This window comes from Aythya marila, assembly GCF_965140915.1.
Source record: "Aythya marila genome assembly, chromosome: 1".
Taxonomy (NCBI): Eukaryota; Metazoa; Chordata; class Aves; order Anseriformes; family Anatidae; genus Aythya; species Aythya marila.
In genome coordinates this window covers 11,363,177-11,390,054 of record NC_139042.1, presented here as the reverse complement: position 1 = coordinate 11,390,054, position 26,878 = coordinate 11,363,177, and the positions used below count along the sequence as shown (strand labels likewise).

Here is a 26,878-nt window from a genome sequence, read left to right as displayed (position 1 = left end):
TGATACATGTTTTATTGAATACTTTAGAAGACATCAAAAGACTCACCGCAGCAAGTCATATTTTTAAATACAAAATAGGAATTAGTAAAAGGTAAGGGTCAGATCCAACAGGAAACACGAACATATTACTTGAAGGAGCTTTGAGTTTTAAAGACTACGAACTCATTACTTACATCAAACAGTTCAAACACAGCCACATCACAAAATCTTAGTATTGCACTACTGCTCCTTGTTGAACACGCACAGCACGTGAAGACAACCAAACAATTTTCACTGAACAACAGCCCGGGAGTGTTTGCACTGGAATCAGCAGAGGGTGGCCAACAGCTCACAGCCACACCACCCAAGGGAAGGGGCTTGTCTTAGTCTTTCAGGAGTATTTGCACACTTGTCTCTGTGAAACACAAAGATTTATCAGAATTCAGTCACATCAGGGAGCTTTAGGGAAGCTGCCCCCATGAAACAGTCCTTAAGAGTAAGAATTACGTGGCTGGGTCTGGTTGTGCAAATCCATGTCAGATGACATGTCCAACCAACCATACCAAACCAGAGTAGTGCATCTGCTTTACCTACAGATAAAGGGTACCAGCACAGCTCAGAGACCTAGAAAAGGTCAGAGTGGCTATAGGTTTGTGGGAGAAGTATGCAGTACAACACAGCAGCTCAGACCAACATAAACGCTGCTTCTCGCTGGTAATGCAATGGACAGGATCACAGCCATGCTACTGCCCGATGTGAAGAGTTAGAGCATAATAGTATGGCTTTAAGACTTTCTTTTAAGTAAGGCTTGTCTTGGCTGAAAATCGTACAATAACCAAAGTGTTCTTGTAAAAGCAGCACAACGTGTATCATGGCAGCACTTAGGGATCCACTTGTCTAACAGCAGCGGCCCAATTCAAGTAGGTGCATTATCTCTTTGAAATCTGCCGCAGCACATAAGTAGCTCAGTGCAAAGGCTGTAATGCCAACTTCTTTTTCCCCCCATTCTCAGCAACACAGAGGAACAGGCAGGAACAAGCCAGCGGATGACACAGATGAACTGGAAACCAGAAGGCTCACCTAGCTACAACAGAGGTACCACTTAGTCTACAAATATAACCTGGAAGAGGTGACAGACAAGACATTTCAGTTACAATATCACAGATGATACAGAAAAGCAAGGGAACATATAACATTTATGGAAGATAGACACAGTCACTGTGGCAATTAAACTCCCACCCACCTAACCTGGTATCTAAAATTCAAGACAGAGGTCACTTTAATGTTAACAGAAGGTAGAGGTCCTGGACGGGATGGGACAAATGCTACAATAAGAAATGGGGACAATTTTCCACTTTACAAACACTCCCCCTTCCTATGTCTGTCCCAACCGACTTCAGCATCATATCTTCAATTAAAATTCAGTCACATGGTGTGTGGGGAGAACATTTTTTCATGTCCACATCCATGTCACGTTGGCTACTGGGTGCTTAGCTCTGCTGAGGCACTCGGATGCTACACTAGCACAAATAAGACTGTCCTCTCGAGTTGGTTTCGGAAAACAGCATGACTAATATTGCATCTGATGCTACAAACACAATGAAACACATTCCAAATGTACAAACATAAAAAAGAACTTCTAAAGACAATTACAAAAATGGAACCAACTTCTCTGATCTTCAGTCCAAGCTACAAGAAGGATACATTAGTCGTTAAGACCAAAACAACTGCCAAATAGAAATTAGCCTAACATTTAGCTTACATATCATTTTGTATAAAAAATGTTGACATTTTTATTTTATGAATACTTAGAAAAATCAAAATCCCTAAAATCTACTGTACCCCCTTATAATAATACTGTTTGTAGTTTCTTTTTCCCTCAGTGCCAAGTGAATAATCCCACACTTCACTCTTGAGATGACTCGTCGAGACATCTTGGACTGAAGGGAGCAACCCCTATGCTTCCTTTGAAGACACAGCCATTACCAGTGCCCAGCCACACCTGGTACACGGATTAGCCAGACCCAGAAAAACAAACCACACACATAAAAAAAACCAACAACCTTTCATAGGACAGAAAGCCGCGCAAATGCCTCCCTTTCACCCCAAAACCATGATGTCCATGCCCAGCAGAGCAACACATCAGATTGTAATGTGTCCAACCCTTTTTGATATTTACGGGGGTATGTTTCCCACCCCTGTACAGAATAGTGCTCTTTCTTGATGCCAGCTTCACCAGCATTCAATGCATTTCACTTGTTACTCATAACAGCATTTCTTTTGTTCTTCTTGTTTCTTATTTTTTTTCTCTTTTTTTTTTTTTTTAAATAATGAAAGTCTACAGCATGTTTTTTCAGGTATATGATTGATGCCTGCTGTTCAACAAATAGTCTGTAAACCATTTTGTCCTCAGGAAGTTGCCAGGCTCCTGGGACAATTGCACTCGAAGAGCAGCACCTTGTGTTCAGCGTGGCGAAGGCAGAGGAGAAGCCCTTTTGCAGCACGAAACTCCTGCTGGAAGGCATCAGCATGAAGAATCAATAAGTCTTTGGCGAAGTTTTTTATCTTCTCTCGGGCTCATGTGACCACTTGCTTCATGGTCTGTCAAAACTAAGCAGAAAGTAAACCTTTAAAAGCGAAAAGCCAAAAAACATTTTAACAGAGATTCAAGCATGAGTTTGTTCTGCTCTAAAGATAAGCGAGCCCAAAACCTTTGAAGTGTTTTTGTGAAATGAAAACAGTCTCAGAAGTTCTGCTTTCAGGTAAAAAATGAGTCAGATTCTCCATTAGCTTTTGCAGCTTGTTGAGCAGACACCTCCACCTAGGGCTCCTAATCCTCGTAGCAGAACTGACCCACCTGTATTTTCAAAAAGGACACATTTAAAAGGAAGCTTATTGTCTGTCAGGAGTACTCCAAACTGCTCTTCTAGAGCTGGCAGCCAGAAGTGTCTCTTCTACAGTATAAAACCATTCTCAATGTTCATTCTTACTTCCCCTGCTTTATAAATTCACTTCTCCTCCAAGCCTCAGCCTACCAGAAGTGCTTGACCAAAGCACAGAACAACAGTTACCTTCTGAATGATGCTTTGATGCTTTTTTTTTTTTTTTCCCTATTAAGCACTGGGCATGGTTAATTGAAGAGGAAGATTTCACATCTTCCTGCTCTTTAACTTGCCCTCAGCATTGAGGGCACCTACTAAATGTTTTAAAGCATCTCCACTTCTACAAGTGAAGGACTTTGTGAAGAGGCAGCCCCTGGGGTCTGAGCTCCATCATTGAGAGGATGTGGGTGCTGGTGTCCTGTGGCTTCTGCAGGGACATCTGTGACAGGGGCCACGTTCAAATGGGAAGAAAGATTTCCCATCCCTTTTTGCCTCTGTCTGGATATTTAGCTTCTCTTCTGTAGTTTGGCACTTGACAAAAGAGTTGGAGTCACATTTAAGATATGCCATATTTTTCAGACAGAATCTAACCCCAAGTCTCCTATAACAGGCATTGCTCAGAGCCAGTCATGTCTGGAAACTGATGGGACCATTCAGAGAACAGGTACACTAATCCAGATCCTGACTCAGACCATTTTGGCAAAAATCACTTTGCAGACTATCCTCCTTTCTCTCTGCTTAAGAAGGAACAAGAGCACATTTGCTGGCCCCAGTTCCACTTCCCCTTTTTCATCATTTTCTCTTCCTCCACCAGCGGCGTTTCAGAATATCGGACTGATTTTTATATTAATCTAAATTTTTGCTATCCCAAGTTCATGACGCAGGCATGTAAATAAAATTACAGCAGTTACATGCAGACAAGATAGCAAGGTCTAAGCAGGTCAATTTCCTTGTAGAATACATCAAAACATTTTTGGTAGGAATACACATCTAGATGCAACCCGATTAATTATTACCTTTTTAATTATTAATGGATTCCTTATACCACCAGATTTGGATATTGATTTTTATTTTGGTTTTGTTTTCTTGTTTTTTGTTTGTTTGTGTTTTTTGTTTTGTTTTAAAGTGCAGGCCACCTTACCTTGTAGCTCTGTTGCATCTTTTTCCAGCTCTTCTACAGGTGTTTCTTCAGGTTTCTCTGGCACAGCTGTCCCTGGCTTCCCATCTACAGTATCTGTCTTAATTGTACCAAGGTTTATCAAAAGTTGCATGACATCAAACTTCTCAGAAACTGCAATGTTCTCTAGCACTTTGAGGCATTTATACGATTTAAGTTCACTCACGTTTTCCTCAAGGAAGAGGAGGTAAAGGCTTAAGTCATCTAAACACTTTGACTTCAGTTTCAGCACATCAAAAGTTGGCAGGATTTCATACACTTTGAGAACGCCCGAATTCCAGCGGAAGGGAACAAACATTGCGTACACCACCAGTGGCATCACCAGGAGATAGACTATCAGGTTAATATAGCTGAGGACCTTGAAGACACCGACAGCAATAAGCTTGCACTGAACCACTTCTGGAACAGTTGTGTCGTTCTTTAAGATCCCTGTTTTGATGGTGCAGAGGAACTCATCGCTCAGAGAGGAGAGGCTAATGTAGTAGCCCAGATAGAGGCACGCGAGGAAAATAATGACTAGAGTGAGTAAACGGCAGAAAATGTATTTGATTATTAAGCATTTGGAATTCTTCTTTGTCCTCAGGTACTGCTCCACAATTGGGTATTTAAAGTGGCTTTCAGAAATTTCCCACAAACTGGAAGAGAGAAAAAAAAAATCACATAGATCAGATGCTACCATCTTAAGTTTCAGATAAGCCTAATACTCTAAAACAGACACAAGACTAAGTTCTCTCTTACTGGGGTAAATCAATGGTAGTTCTATTATACTTAACAGAAAAAAAAAAAAAAAAAAGCTTTTTTGCCTTTGTTGTTTGGTTGTTGGTGTTTTTTTCAGGGGTAGGGTGTTCGGTTTGATGTTGATGGTGGTTTATTTGTTTGTGGAGTTTTTTTGTTTGTTTTAACCAGAAGCTCTGCAGACCCAGACATAAAAGGGCAGGAGAAGACAAGAAACAGGCTCTGCCTTGCAGGGTGCGAGCAACTGCCAAGAACACTGAAAGTGAGGGCTGCAGTCCCTCTTGTTTTCTTATGCTCAGTGGGTAAAACTAAGTAACAAGTACAGCAAACAAAGAAACCGGGACGCCTCAGGTAATTAGTAACCTGAAGATCTAATCAAATATTTTCTTTCACAAAAGAAACCTGTAAGTTCCAGCTCCAAGTGCCCATAATAATGATTTCTGATGTCTTTTTTTTTTTTTTTTAAACAAATTTAAAAATGTGTGAGGTCACCATTCAAACCTTTGTTATAAATGTCTTTGTTAATTCACGTGTCACATCAGTTCAGAGCTTAAGGAAAAGAGCAAAGAAAGCCAAGCCCCAGTATCTTACCTCTGTGTCAGGTTTTCATTAGCAGTTGGAATTAAGTCAGTGGGGTCTCTGGCGTCTCCGCTACGGACGCTGTTAGCAGCTTTGATTGCCCTATTATAGGCTTTGTCAAGTTCTTCCATAATAAATTTCAGGTCTGAAGAAAGGTGAGGTGCTGCAGTGAAGCGCCAGAACAAACATGGTAGATACAGCAGGATAGCAACTAGCAGAAGGATGTATGGGAAGAACTGAAGGAAGAAAAAGTTCACATTAGGCTCCACTTGTATATAAAATAAGTCAGTCTGCCACCACCTTTTTCTATAAGCCTGCTAAATTCCCTATAACTTTATGTAAATTCTTTTACTAAAACATATTTTTGCAGTTATCAGGGACATGCAGGGAAGCCAAATCTCTTTTCAGACAGCTCCAGTAACCTTGCTACCACTTAGCTTTGAAAAAAGAACCAAAAGCCAACAAACTGAATTAAGTTACCACAGTCCTGATTGCGTTTTCACTGAGTATTGAGAGCTGCACTGTCTCAAATGAATCTGAGGCATTAATCTAGGGAACCACAAATAGCAAAACCAACCAAAGGAGCTATCAGAAAGGCTTCCTGGAAGGAGAGGGCAGTGTCATGTAGATGTGTCACCACTGTTCACAGCAAGTAAAATACTCCAAAAGCTGGTGGAAATCTCTCCTGTTGCCCATTAGTAACCAGGAGGTTAATGAACAGACTTTTAATAGTGCTGTACCTGCCCACAAGCACAGATGGCTGTTCAGAGTGCATGGCATGTAGACTATAAAGGATATAACTATGGTTCTAAGGGTATTTAAATATTTGTAGTCAGCTCCTAAATGGAAACCAAGACATGGCATCAGAATGGTCTGATGCTGACACAGAGCAGAGAAGTCAGCCCTCACATGGTCCCTGTTGGTTAGGGAAGGGGCTGATGCAGCTTTAAAACACAACAGCTTGAAGTCTTTCTTTCTCCTATTCATCATGAGGTAGGAGTTCTTCCATGAGATTAAATCTCCAACTCTCTGCAGTTGCTGGAAAGAAGGTATTTTCCATCTACTGTGACATTATATTCAAGGTGTATATTCATACATAACATTACACTTACATGATGTAAGATCTAGTTAGACAAATCATTAGTTAATATAATGTACTGTGCAATTTGACTAGCCTTTAATTCGTTACATCCAAGTTTTGATAGTTGCACTTAACTCAAATCCAGCATCAGTTCCTAAGGACTTTTAATTTATTTGTGATGAACAAATTTGAATCAGATTTAAGTTATCTTAAATGTTATAGCTGCACACATGCATATTCATTGAAAAAGTAAATGGAGAATTTTAGAAGAAACCTGGGTTGAGATCATTAATCACCAAGTGGGACTGCTCCACTTACATCAGTGGATCTGCAGATATTTAACAGGATGAGAACCTGGACCTAACATTATCTTGTGTTTGCAGGAGAGACTGAAGTTTTGTATGCACAAAATAAATAATCTGATGTTACTGAGCACATTATCCAGGAAAGCTGCTTCTGATATCATTCACTATTAAAACAAAATCCTACATAATTATTAATACTAGGAACCTACATGATGTATTAGCACCCATATAAAACTAACTTCTTAAAGGAACTGCATTTCGCAACTGGAGGCTGTAATATGAACTGCCTTTCAGGATGTGCATGTTCTCTGCATAGCAGTCACATCGGAAATTTGTTACACGCAGTAAGACAAAGCCATGAAAAGGATTAAATAACCACAGGAAACAGAGAATGCTGCATTTAAAGGTTAGGTTTCCCTTGCAACCCTTAAAAATTCATAATTTAACTCTTTCTGCTTGGTAGCAATGTACTTGACCCTTGGCCAGAATTGCTACTTCTGTCTCTAGGTAAGCCCTCAAGAAAGCTTAAAAAAAGTGGTTCACATTTAACCTGAGAGAGAATGATATAATAATGGGCTAACCCTGTAGCAGGCTCGTTCCAAGAACCTAGTTAGGTTAATGAAGCAGAGCTGACTGTAATTATACTCTCCATCCCACTAGAGGTAGCTCTTCTTTACCAGCAAGGAACGAACGCCAACCCCATGCTGCTGTATTCTGGCTGTGGTCTGTCCCTGGTCCACTGCAGGGGACTGATCTCCCAGGTCTGGTGGATCTAGTGGATTCCTCCTGATCTCCTGACACAGCTGGAAACTGGTAATTTACCCAGTACCCCCTCCAAGTCCATACTACCATCTTCTGCACCACTAAACCACGCTCACAGAAAGAGCTGTCTATAGTCACCATCAGGAATTTCCTCCCTCCAGAGCCACTACATGCACCAGCAGCCAGGACAGCCCTGATGTTGGGTGCTGCTAATTTTTTTTGAGCTGCTAAATGATTCTGAGCAAACCAAGCAAGCTCCTTCTCTTGAAGTCATGTCCTTAGTGGCAGCCCTCAGTTCTACTTGCTGCACCCTTGACGTGAGCCTTCCCCCACCTACACTGCACAGAGCTCTGCCCTCACTGCCTTCCATTTTCCCTCTTTGTACACAACAGATAATTTCAGATCACCTGCTTTTCTCCTGGTCTATCATTTACAATTCAGGTGTAATACTCTGACACTCCCAGTGTGTTTTTGTAGACGTGCAACCAACTCAAAACCAACAGCTCAGGAACCCACCCTATTCATCACCGTAGACAATGGCATCAGGTCCCTCAGGTCACAGTCCCAATGCCTGAGGCTGCCCATACCTTTAGGGTCTCATAGCCAGGTTCTTTCAATCCTCTGAATTCTGTATAATCTAGAAGTAACATCCCCTATCTATGAACACACATAAACCTATCTACACTCCTCAGCCCGGACTGCTGCAGCACCTTTTCCATAGGCCTCAACAAATGTCAGCTTGTAGAAGATTGCTGCAAAGACTGCTTGACTTCACTTACTTCTCTGTCATACACCTCTTAACACCCTTCCACTGGTGCCAGACGGGGAAAGAAACAGCATACCTAATTTAGTAAGGAGCCACATATGCATCTTACATTGGTTGATACCATTTGGCTGCACCATTCATTCACATTCATTACAGGTATCAGAGGACTTATGAATTCCCTTTCCGATCCCCAGAACTGGAAAAACATGAGCCGTATCTGATTACTCCTTCAGATCTCTTTACCCAGAGGCCTACAAGAGGCACGGCAAGAGGCAAGATGGTTGATATGCTGAAGTCACATCCCGAAAGCTCCACTGTCTCAGTCCTCATGTCTTCCTTCATATCTAGAAAGAGACTCTGGTGGCAGGTTCTGCACTTGTGTGGCAGTGGCATCAGCTGCTCTGCTCCCTCCAGTCCCACCCATCACCTCTGCCTCGCTCCAGCCTTCTTCCCCTGCACCTCCTCGTCTCCCTGGCTCCTTTACCACTGCCTCTTCACCCAGAAACATCAGATAACTGGGGCAAAGGCACGTTTGCCATGAACTTCCCCTCCTGAGATTCTTATAGCCCCCCAAAGCCACAGCTTATGGAAGCATGAGAAGACACTATGCAGCTCTTCTCTGCATGGTCTCCAAGCCAGAGCTGCAGCACGACCATTATTAGTCCGGCTCTTTTGGTTCAGAAACAAAGCCTGTGTTTGTCAGCCCTTCCACAGCACTTGATGCTAGACTCCATCCTTCTCAGAATCTGTCTTTTTTAAAAAAGGAATGACGTGTGCTCTATTTGTTAACAGCAGGCTTAGATAAGCAGCCAATTGTTCTGAATCATTAAAATTTTGGGTCCTGAACTAGCAGGCAGAAGTGAAAATGCAAAGTCATCTGGCATGAGTCCTAGGTTTTAGAACAACAGACTTGAATTATCCAGCTCATCTGACCACATTTTACAGTCATGCACAACGACTTCTCATTTTACAAAATGGATTCTGTGGCACTCGCACATGGATAAGCATGTGCAATATGCTTCTCATTTTTTCATGTTTTATGTAATTACTTCTAAGGCACTGGATACACAAGGAGGAACTCTCCAGTCTTGGAGAGTTTGTAGTATTTAGATGAAACAGGAAGTATCACTCACTTCAAGAGCTATACAGTCAAATATATGGCAGGGAAAGTTACTGCCCTAAGAGTAGAACTCAGTTTTTCTTTTGCTATCTATGAAGTGCCTTTCCAATGGCAAGTTCACAACGTTTGGTTTAATGCAGCATTTGACATTGCATAACTGACGACAGGTCCTCTAAAAGTAGATTAGAAAAGATACATTAGAATAGATAAAATATCCTGTGGTACAAGATGCTCTTTTCTGGACTTCATCAGTGAGACTACATTAAGGGCTGTAACACTGCGCTTCAACCTGGATGCCCTGAACTTTCATTTCCAGCCAACTGCAAGGAAAAAATAAAAGGACAGGCAAAGGCCCAACAAGTTTGGCACTCAGATCCTCCTGAAAGCCATGAGCACCCCATGTCTGAGCAGGATGCACAGGAGTGTTAGAATGTGGACCCATCTCAGCAGAGCACAGGGTTTTCAGTCGTGTGTTGTGCACTCACAAAAGCAGCCATGAAGGTTATCTTTAAAGCAAATTACCTATGCACATCAAAATGCTTACATTTCATAGACATGCACTGTTTTCTTACATCACTGACCATAAGCAGGTAGAGCAGTTTTAAATCAGTACCATCTACTATGAATGCAAAGGAAAAATAACCCTTAAGCATGGAGCAGAAACTCTAGAAATCTCCTACTTAACCCACTGAACTCTCTTGAAGCCGTGACCATTTATTCAAGTGCCTGCATTGACTCCTCTCATGAAAATTATCTGCACAAACTGAAAGCATATTTTCCAAAACAGCTGTCTTACTAGGATCTGTGAACAACTGTGTTCAGGTAAGTATTCAGAATGACACGAACCATAGAGTGATAAATGCACATATTTACAAATATGTGTGTTAGCTTTACAAATATTAAAATGAATCCCAAATATTCTCACGGCATGACTTCCATCACCTTTTATTGGAAGGCCAGGGAAATAAGCTGCCAAATTTATGCCTCCACAAAAGGTATCCATCTGAATCACTGGAGACTAACACACAGCAACATGCTACTGGTCACAGCTCTAAATAGCAGTAATTAGCCAAGTGCAGTATAGATAAACTGCCAAGGGCTGTGGGGAGAGCCTGACATCTAACACGCACAATCACAGCTATTTACAGGAGAGAAAACAGAATCATCTCCAGGCTGCAAAGAAGCTGGAAAGCAGGAGACCCCAGGCTATCTCTAAGGCCTCTGTTCTCTTGCCCTAAAAAACATTCTTCTGAGTTTCTAGAGGTTGATCTGCCTTCTTGAAGACATCCATTACAGTCATTTTAATTGTTTAGAAATCAGGTAGTTCTGCAATCAAAATACATTTATGGCTGAAGAGGAAGTGTTTGAGTAATCTATTTGCACATGCAGAGAAGACTTTGCTACCAAGGAATTGCCTTTTAAAGATACATTAGCACCACACTCCTGAAAATTAAGGAAAATCAGACTAAAACCTGAAATAGTCTATTATATAACATCCCTAGCTTCAACTCCACTAAGATCCAGGAAACACACAAAATAAGTTGAAAGGGCTTTTTAATAACTATTTCTTATGATCAAATATGGTTTTGTCATTAAAAGAACATATAGCTGTTAATGGTGGAGTGGCCCAGAAGGTATTCGATAGGACCTGACCTACAGAAAGCCTGCTGAGATCTGGATAAAGACAGCTGGCAGCAGGTGAGGACCACTTTAGTGGCATTAAGAAAACAACCGCTTTGTAATTCCACTGCATCTTCAGTCCTTATTTATTCTAACACTATTAAAATGACTGAAAGTATTCAGATTTCTACCATACTTAATAGTGGTAAAACACTACATTTAAATACAATAATGTACAGCTGTTAAATTGCACTAGTGTAGAGCACAGTCCTGAAAAAATTCCTTGGCATACAGTAATACTAAAAGAAGCACTGACGTGCTTTTACGAACTTCAGACGAGAATAATTCTCATAAAATAATAAAATCATGATGAGGTGCCAGCTTCTTCAGTTCCTAATTCCTCTGTGCCAACAGGCAGAGCCAGAGCAAAGGAACATGCCCCAAACTGGCTGACGGCAACAAGCATTTCCAGAAGCAAAATTATTAAGCTCCCTCCGAACAATCCTGTTCCTTTTTGAGTCAATGGGAGATGTTTCACTGGCTTTCAGGGCAGAACAAGAGCTGTGAATGAGTCATAATTCTAAAGGTTGCCACGTGATTGAGAGGTTATCCTACCTCAGGTCTGAAAGCAAATCTCAAACTCTGAATGCACTTTTTTATTCCTCCTGTTACCTGCTTTCTGCTATGATACAGATTAAGAACTGTACTTTTCCAGCTTCAATTAGTAAGACTAATGTAACTAAAGTACTGATAATACCACACACACGAATAATGGTTTAGAAATACATCTGCATTCAGGTTTCCTTGCACCGGCAGCCTTTAATCCCTCTGGGTGGGGCTTTATAGGTGAAACATGAGGAGTCCTTGGCTGATTGAGAAGTTGCATAAACACTGAGTAACGAGAACCTGGTAACAACTGTGATTATAATCATACCAACAGACTGAAAAACACTTTTTTTTTTTTTGTATAATTACAGAAAATAACTCAGAAAGCAATCCACAGATCCACAGTAAATCTCAGTTCCATTACAAAAAAGGTATTTTGAAAAAGATAAGTTTCAGTTCACACATACAATGACTTCAGACACAATTTTTGTACAAAATGCTTTGAGATTTTTTGGACAAAAATTTGAACAAAATGCCTCCCACTGCAATTGTCTGCCCTTTTGCAGAGATCTGAACCAGACGACTGCCATTTCCCTCCTGTGCCACATGCGAAGACCTCTCCTTTCTGCTCTCAGTCATGCACATAGCAGCAGGCAGATGAACCTTTTGCCTTCATTTCACACTGGTACTAATCCTTTTCTTCTGAAGAACCTACTCCCTTTACCTCAGCTTTACTAATTTCCATCTTCCTCCTTGATTCTCTCCGATTGACAGCAGACTAGAAAATAGAGCAATTCAAAAATAAATAAATAAATAAATTACAAGATCATAGGCAACCACATCTAGGTTTAGGGGCTAGGCAGAGGTCATCACTCAATGTCCAGCTGCCCCCCAGCTTGCTTGGTTGCCATCATGTTTGGCTATCAAGAGCTAATTAGATGTTCACTGTTCTCCTGTGTGTGTTTCTATACATTTCTTTGGGCACTTTGGATTAAAAAGGCTTCACAGTACAGTCTTCTCCTCCACTAGATCAGCTACTTACTATGGCCAAAATTCTATTCAAAATTTCAATTATGAAATAGAATTATGAAATAAAATTATGAAATTCTATTTCAAAATTTCTATTCCAGCTCAAAATCAAGCTAAGTTTTTTCAGAATAGACCATCAGGTGGAGTGCTCATCTTCAGAGACAAGAAACAAACTATCTGCAGAGGAAGCAATACGTGGCTCCTCCACCAGTCTCTCTTTAACATCATTTTTAGAAAACACTATGTCTGTTCTGATACTTAGATAGATACAGAAAACCTCTTAAGGGAGTTAAGCCTGAAGGGAAAACTCAAAAAGAAACTAGAGATAGCAGAAGAGCAAAGCCTGACCAAGCCCAGTTCCATCAGTGACAGCCCTGAAGATGTGTCTTGCCAGAGGACTCAAACATAGGCATTTTGTCAGCTTTCTTGCTGATGCAGAGGAAATCTTAGTGTTAAGCCTAGATTACAGGCAGGGCACACCCCACTGTCTCACTTCCACATATCCACATATCAGATTGTTTCTTGAGCTGTGCATTTCAGCACATTATCTATTCAGTGCAAAGAGTTATTCAGATCACTGGGAAGTTCAGAAGTCTTGTTCTCCAAGGAGCAGCAGGGTCCAGGAAGGCCCTGAGCACCTGTAGGGGATGTGCAAACCAGCAGCGAGTCTGGGAGTCCAGGAAGCTGCAGCACGCTCCTCCTCTCCACTCCAAAACAAGCTTTCCAACCAATAAATTCCAGCCCTAGGAGAGATCTCCTGGGGCAGAACTGGCACCAAGTAAATGTGCCTGATCTTTGGGGACTGCCCGAAATGGAAACGTGCATTTACTGATGGAAAAAAAAAAAAATCCCAGAACAAATATCTCTACAAAATAGGAGGGAAATGAGAGGGTTTCATTTTTGATCCAATACAACCTGCTTTTGACAATCCTTCAGTACAACCAGACACCTAGAACAAAAGCAGGACAAGTTGCTGCAAGTTGGCTTCTTCACCAAGAGACAAAAAGCACCACGGTCCTACTTCCATCCTACACCACCAAACCCTTGACAGCACTTCTGACCGAGCACAGAGAGCATGCCATAACAAAATCCATTCATTTCAATCAGGAGCTGGGGCATACAACCTCAAGCCCCCAAAATCATAATGTAGCACCTCCTTAAGTATCTCTTACAGAGTCTTCCAGCAAGCCAAAAGAGCAAGATGCTAAGTGAGTTGGTATTTTAAAGAACCTGAGGTGCCTTGCAAATAAATGTACTGCTGCCCAGAATGCAGGAAAAAAGCCTCAAGTGTTGTTTTAAGAAAAATTGGGCCAATGATCCCTGCTGTCCCTGCATGAGCATCCCTGCCCTTGCACTGTGGAGTGACATTGCTCTCCTCTGAGCTCAGACAGGCTCCCTTTCCTCGGTAACATCACCTTGCTCCCACAGAGGCTCTGCTCTGCACATTTTAAAAACAACTTGGCCAAAATCTAGCTCAAATCTGCAGACCAATGAGTTTTTACCTGCCTTTCAGTACAGAGCATACACAGGGAGATGGCCCCATGCTCCTGCAGAAACCCACACTGTACACCAACCAGTGGGTACAGCCAGTGGCTGCAGGCCCTGGATTCACCAAAATCAACAACCAAATGCCTCCAGATGCCATGGCAGGAATCAAAGGGCTGTGTTAATGCCTGAACACTGCTCCTTGCCCAGAAACTTATTGATGAGCAACAAGTGGATGGATATTAACTAATACTGTGTCCTGAGGAGCCTTGGGGTGCTCCATCTGGAGAGGAGGCCTCACTGTGACCTGAGACTACCTGAGGAGGGAAGCTCCTCAGGAACAAAAGGGAATGTCAGCCTGGGCATGAGGGAAATTTTCTGTACCATGAGGGTGGTCAGATGCTGGGACAGGCTTCCCAGTGAGGTGGTTGGTCCCCTGTGCCCGTCAGTGCTCTAGAGGCATTCGGATAATGACCTCAATAACATGCTTTAATGTTTGGTTAGCCCTGAAGTGGTCAGGCGGTTGGACTAGATGACATTTACAGGTCCCTTCCACCTGAACTATTCCATTCCATTCTATTCCATTCCATTCCATTCCACTGGCCTCCAAACAGCATGTGCAGCTTCCAGTGCCTGGCTCAGTGGAAGGGCTGGTGGCCAAGCATGGATTTAGGAGGTTAGGACTAGGTACCCTGGCTCAGTTACAACCTCTGACTCAGCTGTTCAGACACACTGCTCGCAGCCAGTCTGCAGGGTTTTGCAAGGAAACATCACATACCATCAAGCTACCACAGAGGATGGGCCTTGCATCAATTCCTGAGACAGCACTAGTCAGCAAATTAACGTGGGCTGTGTCATAAAAGTATGACACTAAAGCTTATTACCCATGGCTGGTAAACGAAGAGAATTACAGTTGCACTTGCCAGCTATCAGCTGTGTCATGATATGACACATGAATGGATAGAAATCAGGTAACACAAGAACATGTTTCCTCAGCAGGAGGGAGCAACGCATCCAGCTTGTAGGTGGAGGTTCCGCCTGCTCAAGCTGACCATGGTGTGAGATGTCTCAGCAGCTTCAGCTGGCCTCTGCTTAAGTGATGTGACGTACTAACTGAGCCATGATGAGTTCAGGCCAGAAACCAACAATGCTGGCTTTAATATTCATGAAATGAAAGACCTCTGGGTTAAGGTTATGAGTGGAGCTCATGGGAGAAGGCAGTAGTAAACCCTTACAGTCAATGATCTGGGTCAGCAAACGAATGAGAGACAGCCCTGAATAATTGTCCAAGGAAATCCAACCAGCTGACCAGATCATAAAAGCTGATGTACAAGATATGCCAGCAGAAATACAGGTGCTCCAGGTCCTGGACCTGAGCTCCTTCTACCACCAGGCCCTCCCCTGCTCCCTGTCTCCAGTGGGGTTATTTGCTGGAGCACAAAGCTGTAGCTTGGATCAGGGAGCAGCACAGCTTCCAGCAGTGCTGCTCCTGAGGTAATAAAAGGGCAGCACTTAGCAAAGCCCCACACCTGCCCATCTCCAGCAGCATTTATGACTTCAGCATCAGCACTGCCCAAGCAAGGGAGTGAGCTCCAGGCATGGCATTAAGTCAGTCTGTAACTCCTGCCAAAGCTCAGCTAGCCCCTTCGAGCCAGCTCAAGTATCTCAGTACCTACTGCACTTTTTAGGCATAAAATAGGCCCCTTACTGTGCCTTCAGTATGATGCTGCTTTACCTGCATTGAAAGACAACTCAATGGGAACCACCCAAGGAAGCTCAGAAGAGCACACTGAAGGCAGGGATTAAATGTATTGGTACCCTTGATGTACTTCATCTCTCCCCAAATCCATATCTGCCCTGACTCCAACTCTCTCCAACTGGCCAAGTATAACACAACAAAAATATGAAATGTTTTTACTACCCTGCTTTTCTAAATTAAGGTTTTGATACAAGCATTAAGTCAGCTGCTGTGTCTTGTGTCCTGGTTTTAAAGTTAAAGTGCCCTGTTAAAGGCAAATTGGGACCCAGCTCCAGGGCAGCACATCAACATTACTCTGGAACCAGATAAGCGGTAACATTTGTTATTCTAGCACAACAGATTCTTTATTTAAAAGCAGAAAACACCTCCTCCAGCACTATCCTCCTTGGAAGCAAGGGAAAGAAAACATTGTCTCTAAAAACAGTTGAGTCAAAGCCAGGGATTATACCAGAGAACAGAAATGAGAAACGTAAGGCAAAGGCAGGCTTCTACGTGAAGCCAATTTTTCCACGAGGAGCCCTGTACATACTTTATGAAGCCAGAGGGGAATGTTCTCCAGGTTGCTCTGGGATGGCTGCTTTTGCTGCACAGCTGCCCAGCAGTAGGAGTCCACGTAGGCAGCCTGGCGCCAGGAGAAGGAGCTGGGTGCGAAGCAGCTTATCTGGGCACCTGGAAAACAAAGCAGAAGTGATCACACACTCAGAAGATTAAAAAAAAAAAAAGACATCAAGCTTATAAAGAACAGCTCACACTTGTAGTTTTGTTGTATGCAACGCTACGACATTAAGTGATGGAAGGAAACACAGCAGCTCTGTGACTCCCTCAGTTCCCACAGAACCCAAGAACACATCTTTTAGGCCTGTTTTCATATTTTTTGGAGGAGCATGGTAACCTCCAAGACTCCTCTTCCCTCCACTTGCCTCAGGTTGGCCAAAGGGGAGCCAACAGACATAAAGTGTGACCAGATAAGGCTGGTTTCCCGAGGAAATGGCCACCACGATATACCATCTTGCCGCTGTATTTCTCAGCTGCTCAGCCCACAGCTTACACATCTATTGAAACAAGACCTCAAACACCATTCCCCCAGCCCTGGAGCCCTTGAAATAACACAAGGGTAGGTGTGTCCCAGGCCACTGGTTCTGCCTCTGAGACCATGAACAAGTTTTGAGGGGTTCTGGTTACCCCTGTGAAAACAGGGACTCCCGGCCGTAATTCCTGGCAGGACCAAGACCATGACTAGACACACCACAGTCATCTCCACTTACTCCCAGCACTTCTCCAGCTTCTCCAGAGCTTCAAACTGAAGATCAAGGCAATAATTGTCAGCAAGAGCAGCTGTTTAGCCAGCCTCAGCCTTAGGGTTAAATTGTGCTCTAACCAGCTACAGGCACCAGTTAAGTCTTCCTGCAACATATCTCAAGGTGGAAGAGTGGTTACTTGATGTGGAGCATCAGTGGCTGCTTAGATGAGAGCTGGTAAAACAGGCTGAGGGGGTTTGTTTTTCTTTCCGAAGCTTTGACAGCGAAAGCAAAAAGTAGTTTCCAGCCAGCATTCCTAGAAGCTGAAACAGGATAGCTGTTTCACCAACTGATTACACAAAAAGTGGAGGCAGCTCTTCCACGAGCAGCCCTCTTCCAAGAACAACCTTCTTCGCTCCTTAGCATATTCATCAAAGTTAGTGCTAGAGGGCAATCCTGTGTGTTTGATAGGAATATTTTTTTGTGTGTAAGATTGTGTCATTCATTGTGTCTTTTTACTGCTTTAGCTTTTAGAGAATAAAACTGCTTTTGTAACAGGAGATGACTGCACTAGCCTTGTAACTTGTACAGCCTTTTTACAATGCAGCGTAGTGAACAAGCATTATAAATAAAAGCTTTGCTTTATGAATCACTGTTACAATTATTTCTGAGGCTGTAGTATCATAATGACATGGTTTGACCTGTCACAAGCCTCCCTTATGGAAAACAAGTTGCTGTTTATCAGACCAGAGCTCACGTGATTTAACAAACTTGGCGCGGCACAACCACTTGCACTCTCCCACAGCTCTGGGAGTTTCTGCTTTCCAGAAAATTCCTATTATCCATGGAAGCTCAAGAAATACCCTGCAGAGGACAAAAATAATAATAATAAAGGATGCAATTGGAGTGTCTCTGTTCTCTGTTGCACGGGGATTCTTTTTGCTCTGCTCTCCTTCACAAACCTCGTGCTGCTGGCTGTGCCCTGGGTGAAGCAGCAAGCAAAGGGTGAACAAAGGGTTCAGCAAGAAGCTCTGTCCTAGCCATGTTTGCCTGTCTGCAAAAAGAACAACAATGTGTTTGTTCTCATGAACGGGTGGGAAACCACTGAAAGTGATGGAGTCTTTAAATCAGTGATGAGCAAGGCAGCCAGCCTCCATCTCCAGAGAAGTGTAAGCACAAGGTCCCACCAGGGCAGCTGCAGCAATCCCAGGGCTGCAGCAGAGCAGCGAGCCCGGCTCTTTACATCTCTGGCATTTCATCAGGGACTTTGGAAACCTTTGTAACTTTCAGTCGGGAGCCCGGCAGAGAAGAGACAAACATCAGCAGAAGCTGGGGACTCTGGTTATTGCCCTGGTTTTTAATTAACTTACTGCAGTCCTGGCTGTAAATAATCGTTAATATAAATTACAACCTTGCGCTAACCGCGGTATGCCAAGACTTAAACAGAGAGGGAATTTTTCTGCATAATTTCCACTGAATGCAGCTGAAAATGGTTACAATTCCCACCTTTTTTTGTTTTTTCCTTTCCTTTTCCCCTCCAAAGGAGTAACAGCAATGAATCTACACAACTTATGTTTGGACATTCTGGAGGAAGTGAAAGTCTGTAGTTTGAACTGGAGGAGAAATTAGGCAAAGGGTTAAATGCCTTTCACCAGAACCACTGTGCACACACATGTGCACACAAACACACTTTATAGAAGGCAAACAGTCCCTGGCTATCAAAGGGACAGCCTCCCGACTTGGTCACACGAAGCCGCTCCTGCCCCTTTGCTCCCACAAGTAATAGGAAAGCAGCAGCCAAGCCTGTAACACTGACAGGGAGATGCCATGCACAGCAAGAAGGACGAGGAATTATACATGGCTGCGTTCATTAAGCAGATGCCACAACACAGTCCTTGGCCAAGTTATCATTACAGGGTTTTTTTAATCATTTCCTGGTACCGATTCAACCCTGGGGAGGGAGTTATGGGGATTTGACTTAGACTTTTGCCAAGAAAGGAGCATTAAAAAAAAAGTGGCTGCTCCAAGGAGTGACCAGGCACGAGTGCTGCAGAAAATTAAGGCAGTGACAGCAGCAGATGAGCACCTGAGTGTGATAAAACGTCACTTTTGCAGCTAGAGCTGGCGCTGGCAGCAGGAATTGCAGAGGGCAGGCCTGCGTCACCACCGCCACAGAGCAGCCGGGAGAGCTGCCACCCTGCTCGGCCTCCCCGCGGCTTCACGCCTGCTTTGGCAGCAATCCCCAGGTGTCTCCTGCATGCCTGAGGCAGGAGAAGCTGTATCTCCTGCTGCTGGTTGCTCTGCAGGTCGTATCCAGCGTGGGACAGGCCACAGGTGGAGGCCCTGCGCTGGTGACATCTTTCCAAGCTTTGCCTATATCCTGCAGGCTCATTTGGGACTCATCGGTCATCAGGTGGCTGAGAGAGGATGTCTCCATCCCAGCTGGGATTCCTCAGGGTTCAGCAAGCCCACCTGGTCTCCTTTGGCCCAACTGGAGGTGGAAATATTGCTACTGATGCCAAACGAGCAGGATTCAAGTCAAATCTGCCGCTCCCACCCTGCTGCCGTCGTAAGTGCTTTCCAAAACAGCAGCCTACATACAAAAAGACACTTCCAGCCTCCCAAGGAAAATTGCAGGTTGGAAGGAGAGTCCCAGGTCCATATATGACTGTCTTACTGGTGGGCAAAGTGACACCCACAGAGGGGCAGCACCCCAGGCCGCACACCCATCCCTCGCCAGGAGAGGATGCCCAGCCAGCAGGACTGGTTCCCTCCCCAGTGGCTCAGCACCTCCCTTCCTACTTTGGCATCTAATTAAGAAACTGAACTGACAGAAAGTGCTTCCAGGAATCAATGTTAATCACAGGCTGAGCCATTTTCCTGAACTGAGATCAGGTGGTTTGTAGCTAACAGGATTAAACCTTCAGTAAGTAATTACTCGCTTTCTACTACACTGCAATCACTGTGAAAAGATTTGCATAGGCTTGGATGAAAACCTGGCTATTAATTACTATAGTGTTGCACTAGGCAAAATGAACCAGCTATGATATGTAAAAATCTGTTTGTATCTTGGAAGAATTAGCTACTTTAGCAGCCACTAAAGAAAATCCCACAAACAAAATCAAGCAACATGTACACAGCGTACAGAATGCCAGGCACCACCCAGTGCACATTCTTTACATTGACGTTTTAAAAAAGTAATTAATAATAATTAAAATAAAATGTTCCAGGGCATGCCAAAGAAGAAACTGTATGCGTGGGTGTGCACACATGCATCAAGAGCAGACAGGAAGGAATGGTTTTATTAGGTTTATAGACGCTTCTTATGGTCCAAAGTGGCAGGTTGGGTGAAGGAGAGTAGTCTGTGTTTATGAAGGAATTATAGAGATACATGGGTGCACAGGGAAAAAAAAAAAAAAAAAAAAAAAAAAAAGCCAACAACCCTGTTTTGTTCACCAAGGTTTACTCTGACAGCAGAACATAAAGCCCAGGTGATGCAATATTTAAGTAGAGTGGGTCAGAGGAGCCAGCAGGGATCTGTCCCTCTCCTTGGGGCTGCCAGCTATTCCTCAGAGAAGTCTCAAAATCATGCAGTGGGAAAAGAGCAAGGTATTTCTCAGGAATGCCTTCACTGTGACAAATTTTTTTTAATCATGGGGAAAAAAATGTGCATGAAATTCCCACCAGTGAGATATAAAGAAATATAAAAAATCCCTTCACCTGAAGAAGGAGCAACAGCTCAGAACAATGGCTAAGGACCTTTGGCTCCCCTGCCTACATTGCTGTTACCCAAAACCTTTGGCAATGCCAGAGGGCACATTCTGTCCCCCAGAACAGCTTTCTGTCATTTCTGTAGGAAATGAAAAGCTGGCTCTGTAGAAGTAAAGCAGAAAAAATTCTCTTCACCAACAGATGAAGACATTCACCCAAAGACAATGTTGGAGGTTTGCTCCAGCTCTCTGGGCAGGCCTGTCCCTGATGGCTTCATCTTCTTTTCACTGAAGGCTCTTTACATGCCAAATTGCAGCACAGCATAAGCTGCCATGGAAAAACCATAATCAGTAAATATCTGCCACATCTGTGGTAACATCAGCATGTCCTAAATTATTTCTCTGCACCTGTGCTTTCCAGTCCCTGGCTCACAGCCTGTTCCCAAAGAGGTCTTCAAGGGAAACCAGGGGGCAAAACCAAGAGCAGAGCCCGCAGCAGGGAGCTGAAGGTTGCTCTTCTGGGCTGGCACCACTAACACAAGGTGCTTTGGAGCTCACAGTTTGGAGGGGGCTGAGAAGTGCTGCTCTGGACAGATGCTGGTTGACTCAGTCCCCTCATTACCGCTCCCATTTTCAGCAACAAAGTGCAAGATGAGCAGAGCTCAGCCTGCTCCGACAGCGCTTGGAAGTACTCTCTGAGCTCCCAGCCAGCAGCAGCTGCCATAGTGACAGTCTTTGGCCTAATTACACCCAACTCTCATGGAAGTCACAAGATAGGATTATTTCCCAAAAGCTGTCCTGGCGACTTGTGACCATGAAGGCAGATGCACATCAGCAGGAAAGGGTCAACAAGGGGGTAGCAGCAGAGGCAAGGAGCCTAATCCAAAAGTTAAGGCTACTTATTGCTATATTTGTTATGATTTACTCTCTTTTTCTCCCCCTTCCTATTCATTTGATTCTCACAGCTGCTTGAGAAACGCAATTTTTATAGAGATGTGGGCCCAGCTGGAAGCAAGAAGAGGGATGCTGAGCTAATTGCTGAGGGTGTGCAATGCTGCCCCAGCAGCACCCACAGAAGCTGCTGAGATGCAGCACACAGACTCCCTGCTAATGCTGTTCATCCCCCCTATTTTCTGCTGTCTGAGGCACCCCGAAATCTACAGACAGCCATCTGGGGGAGCTGAGGGCTAAAATAAAAAATTTGGGAAAAAACAAAACCAAAAACCTCTCCCAGAAATGAAGTGGAATTTCAGCAGGGCAAAGGAGGTATGTCACCAGTTGGAAAGCCCCAAATGGTCAGTGGGGAGATTAACCCCATGGCATACACAGCATAGCACAGGGCTCCCCACCTGAGAGCAGCGGGGGGCAGCAAGATTTGTTCAGTGCAGCAAATCTTCATCTTGACAGATCTGTGCTGCTCCTGTGGGTCAGTCCACGGCCAGGCACTTCTCAACCCACCATCCTGCCACAACTAGTAGTGCTTCCCAGACCTTCACACTGATTATATCCAAGTTTCTTGGGTCTCTCTACTTAGCACGTGATGGTTTCTGGATCCTGGGAAGCTTTCCAAGGGCTTTTGTTAGATCATAGAATAAACACAGATGCTAAAAGGAGAGGAGTAAGTCATGCTAGCAATGTACCAGCCACACACAACCGATGTCCAGACCAAATATACAGCAGGGACACCGGGTGTCCACCCTGAGCCCATCTTCTCCTGCCCCCAGCCATCTCCTTCCTTCCTCATCTCCCTTCCCCGCCAGTAGCTCCTGCGTGGAGCCACAGCTGAACCACACACCCTGCTCACTGCTGTCACACAGGGTTAAACGGGGCAGTCTGGAGACAGCAGCCGCTGTGCTTAAGCACCCATGCACAATTCCCAATTCCCTTCCTATGGACAAGGATGCGAATATTTGATGCTGAGTGGTCATCTCTCACATCTGCTTTTCTTCAGCTGCGACCCACGCCAGCCATCAACATTTTTCCCAGAACGACTTTGGTGGAGAAACAAGCCTCTGCCAAAACTAGCAGCTTGTTTTGATTTCCTCTCTGTCCAACCTGCTTAGGGTTTCACTTCTTGTCTGGGAAAATACTCTTGATGTGCTGCCTCCCTCCCTGTGGCTCTTCAGAGCCCTCTGCACCCTGAGACACAGCGACAGTCACAGTAGGTGTGCTGGCCGTGGCAAAGAGGGGTTTGAAGACTTCTCTCTCCCCTTCTCCATACAATGACCAAGCTGCTCCAGCCGTAAGATGAGGCACTGAAAGATTTCAGCCACCCATGTCTGGCCGGGGAAATTTCTGCTTCCACTCTGCAATCCCCTGCTCCTTGCAGAGAGAGGCAAAGTTACACACCGGGACACAGGATCTCAGCGCCGTGTAACAAAAACTGAATATACTGTGACCATAACAAGTGGTGCTTCCGTAAGAAGTATTTGTGTCTTCAGCTAACTTGTTTACAGTAAGGAAGCAGATCTCAACACCCAGTTTAAAAACTGGAGTCTCAACCATGTCTCAAAGCTACTGTTATTAAAGACATAATCAAAGAAAAATGGCATGAATAAACTTACTGATTCTCTGGCTCATACATTGCTGAGGGTGCCCCCATCTTTTTTTTTTCTTTTTAATTTTTTTTTTTTTTTTTCCCCAGAGGGATGGATGATGTATCTGTATTTCTGTGGTTTCTGTTACTGCAGTACCTGCCAACCTGTTGTGTATCTGCCCAAAGAGCTGCCAAATAATCTAACGAAACAACGTAAGGTAGCAATTTAAGTAACAGAAGCACGCATGGCACTGTTCAAATGCTCACAATCCTAGTGCTATTTCCAAGTTCCCAGTATAAAATGGTATCAGACAGACACAGAGATGGTAGGTGCAGATCTCCAGCCTCCTTTGCCACGTGCTGAGCCCAAAGCTTTGCAGAGCAGACAGAGCCCAGCTCAGCCACAAGGAAGCAACACCAGAACCGGCTTAAAGTCATCACAGACCAGCAGCTGATCAGGGTTCTCTGAAATATAACTACGAATAAACTCACGTCAGTTCTCCTTCTCCCCAGAAAGATGCCGGCATGCAGATCTGACACCATGTACCTCCTAACCCCGAGGAGATCCTGCAGGGCTCGCTGCTCCCTGCCTGAGCACCATGGCCGTGTTTTTCATGCCTCCAGCACAGAAATCCTCCGCGATATGCAATTCGGATCTGTGAATCATTCGTTATCTGAAACTTCTATCAAAACCCAAAAGTACTTGACAGCTTCGGGAGACACCTGTGGCCTTTGTAAATGTCTTAATCGCTTTGCACAATCAACAGCAACCACAGGTGGGATGAAAATTGCAGTTACCAGACACTGTGCTGCAATGAAGCACCAGAAGGGAAGGGGAAGTTGACGGCTAGAGCTGCCGTGCTGCTTTAGGTGGGAAGAACACAACTATCCCAACAGAAATAGGATCTGAGCACTTGTTTCTGGAAAGTGCGTGTGATTTTTGAACCCAAAGGCAGGGATATTTCCACACAGTGACTCACATGCTCCTTTCACAACCACTTCTGATTTTGGGTCGCTCTTCCTGAGACCTAAAACGCACCCTACCATTTTCGCTGGGTTTAGCAGCCTTGAGCTTTTTCAAAGCACGGTTATTTCAGGAGGTGTTTGAGACAGGCACCTGCTTTCCATTTCATCGCTGGCTGAACAGCAGTGCCTACAGAAGACCCGAAACACTCTGCATCCCTCCAAAAACCCTTAATGGTAACATCTCAGTGAGCTGCAGCCTGCCTGCTGAGCTGTAAGCGCTGTGCAGGCCACAGGCACTTGCTGTCTAGGGGCAGCACGGCTGCCGTACTATCACTTTCTATATGGAAACCACGTGGTGGAGCTTCAGTGACACCAGAGGCCTGCCATCACACCATTGATTTATTTCTTCTTCAAACAGAAGAGCTGGGTTTTAAACCACAGGTTTTCTCCTGACTGGTTCTCAAGATTACAAGGGAAAAAAAGCACGTGGCGTATCCCTGGCATGCAGGATGGAGCGCGCACTTTACTCTTGCGTTGTGAATCTGCTGCAGTTGCAGATTCGATCTGAATCATTTTAATAATGAAAGGTGTTATATACACCATGCGCCGGGGAGCAAATGTTTGGTTAGCAAAGAGGAGAATGTCACTCATTCAGAAGAAAGGAAAGATTTACCAAACTGCAACTCAACCATCACATGTTGGGGCTTTACTTAAAAAATGAAAACGAAAGAAATTCTTCTGCAGGGATCATTAGAGAGACCTTGCTACGTAGCCACTGTTTCAGACAGATGAATCCAGAGCTTTTAGAGGGGAAGCAGAAGGAAAAACTGCCAGGTCCACATCCAAGCTAGTTTGTGCACCTGCACAGCCCCCTAATGTGACAGCCCTCTTTTTCATTGTTTCAAGGCAAAGAAAAGCACACGTAGCAGCTGATCTAAAATTAAAAGGTTAAATTACAGAAATACTTCTGCATCCTTTCAGTCTCTGATTGACCAGAGCATCCATGGGACATGGATCTGGTCCTGGCAATCCCAGCCTGGTTGTCCTCAACTCTTCTGCTTGGTTATTGCAGGTTGCAGGGTTCTGGGTCAAAACCACGTCTACTGAAACCGGTGTGCAATTAGATGTGAACAGAATGGACTGGGGCATGTTATCTGGTAACCCCTCTGATATCTGATTAATACTATGCATAATGTTTTTCCCCAGATTCACCACTACCTCACAATCCCATGCCAGCTTCCAGTCTCTTGTCACTGGCTTCACTCAAAGCTAAAGACCAAGTAGCTCGGGTGTACCGTGCTGAACACCAGCAGGCAGGTGCACGCAGTAAATCAAAGTATTCCTGAAAGCGTGGAAGAGGTGTGTTCACCTCTGTCCCTAAATGGACAGCACTGCTTATTCACCTTTGAAATCTGCTTTCACAGAGTGCCACTTCAATGATAAGGAATTGTCACGTGCAGTGGGTTTTATAAGCAAGCACCCAAGTTACAAACCTTCACCATTTGGGCTTGGAAATCTCCTCGGTCATTTCTGAGACTGGGAAGAGGGCTGGCTATCAGGCTGCAACACAAGTCCTTGGGGATGGGGAGGTGCAAAATCCTGGGGAAATTTGGCCTTTCTCACCAACAGCACAGCTTCATCCACTGACCCACAACAGGAGCAGGATCGGGGCAGTTGCAGAAGCACAGCAGAGTGGGGGGAACCTCTGGGGAGCTCTTGCAGATCACCCTGCCACTGCGCACCCCAATTTTTTCAGGGTTCAAACCCAAACAATGGGTTTTCAGTCCTGCCAAACGGTCTGAGGGGCCTGATCCCTGCCTCCTCTCCCTGCCAGGTGCCGGGCAGGTGGCGAGGTCTCCTTCCAACCCTGGGGCATGGCAGTGCAGCACATGGGCTGCCTTTGAGGTCCTGCTGAATTCACCCCCATGGGATGAAGGTGCCAGGGGGCTAGGGTGCCCCCACGGAGGAGGAGGAGGAGGAGGGCAGAGGAAGGCCAGCCTGATGCTTGCTCCATGGCGGCGCTCCCAGGGATGCTTCTCTCCCCTTCCTCACCCCCCACACAGCCCAAACCCTCCTTCTGCCCCAAGCCCCGAGCGGAAACCCCCCGAGGGGTGGCAGCTGAACCCCACAAAGCGCCAAACCCCTAAAATCCCCCTTTTTAACCCTTCCCTGCCCAGCCCCAGCCCCGCCCCGCCGAAGCCTTTGTCTGCCGAGACAGGGAGCTGAGGGGGGGGCTTAGGAGGGGCCGGTTACCGATGGAGATCTCCTGGGCGAAGGCGAGGGAGATGAGGAGCAGCGGCAGCCCCACGGCGATGCAGGTGACGATCTTGTCCAGCGCCAGCTCCAGCCGCAGCCCCTTGTAGCGCGTCTCGGGCGGCTCCTTCAGCAAAAAGTCCGAGAAGACGTACTCGGTGGCGATGTGCGCGATGGCCATGGTGGGCACGGCTCGGCACGGCTCGCTACAACACGGCACGGCTCGCTACAACGCGGTTTTACCCCGCTCAGCTCCTCCCGGCACGGCTCCGCCCGGCTCGGCTCGGCAG

At 44.9% G+C, this 26,878-nt stretch overlaps 1 protein-coding gene across 1 annotated transcript; it reads right to left on the bottom strand.

The window, feature by feature from the left end:
- PANX1 (pannexin 1) lies at nucleotides 1-26,815 on the bottom strand. Its single transcript, XM_082753939.1, has 5 exons — nucleotides 26,589-26,815; nucleotides 16,415-16,554; nucleotides 5,365-5,588; nucleotides 4,003-4,673; nucleotides 1-2,589 (listed from the first exon to the last, which is right to left on the bottom strand). The coding sequence occupies exons 1-5, from the start codon at nucleotides 26,767-26,769 to the stop codon at nucleotides 2,504-2,506; spliced, it is 1,302 nt and encodes a 433-aa protein (XP_082610065.1). The 5' UTR covers nucleotides 26,770-26,815; the 3' UTR covers nucleotides 1-2,503.
- Nucleotides 26,816-26,878: the final 63 nt, after the last annotated feature.

What these genes read in the sequence shown, in the direction of transcription:
- PANX1 (XM_082753939.1), bottom strand. Translation starts at nt 26,769, where the DNA reads ATGGCCATCGCGCACATCGCCACCGAGTACGTCTTCTCGGACTTTTTG. An exon ending in TTCCCCTCTGGCTTCATAAA is followed by an intron (nt 5,589 to 16,414) that starts GTATGTACAGGG and finishes TTCTTCCTTCAG; the next exon opens with TTCTTCCCATACATCCTTCT. An exon ending in AATGAAAACCTGACACAGAG is followed by an intron (nt 4,674 to 5,364) that starts GTAAGATACTGG and finishes TCTCTCTTCCAG; the next exon opens with TTTGTGGGAAATTTCTGAAA.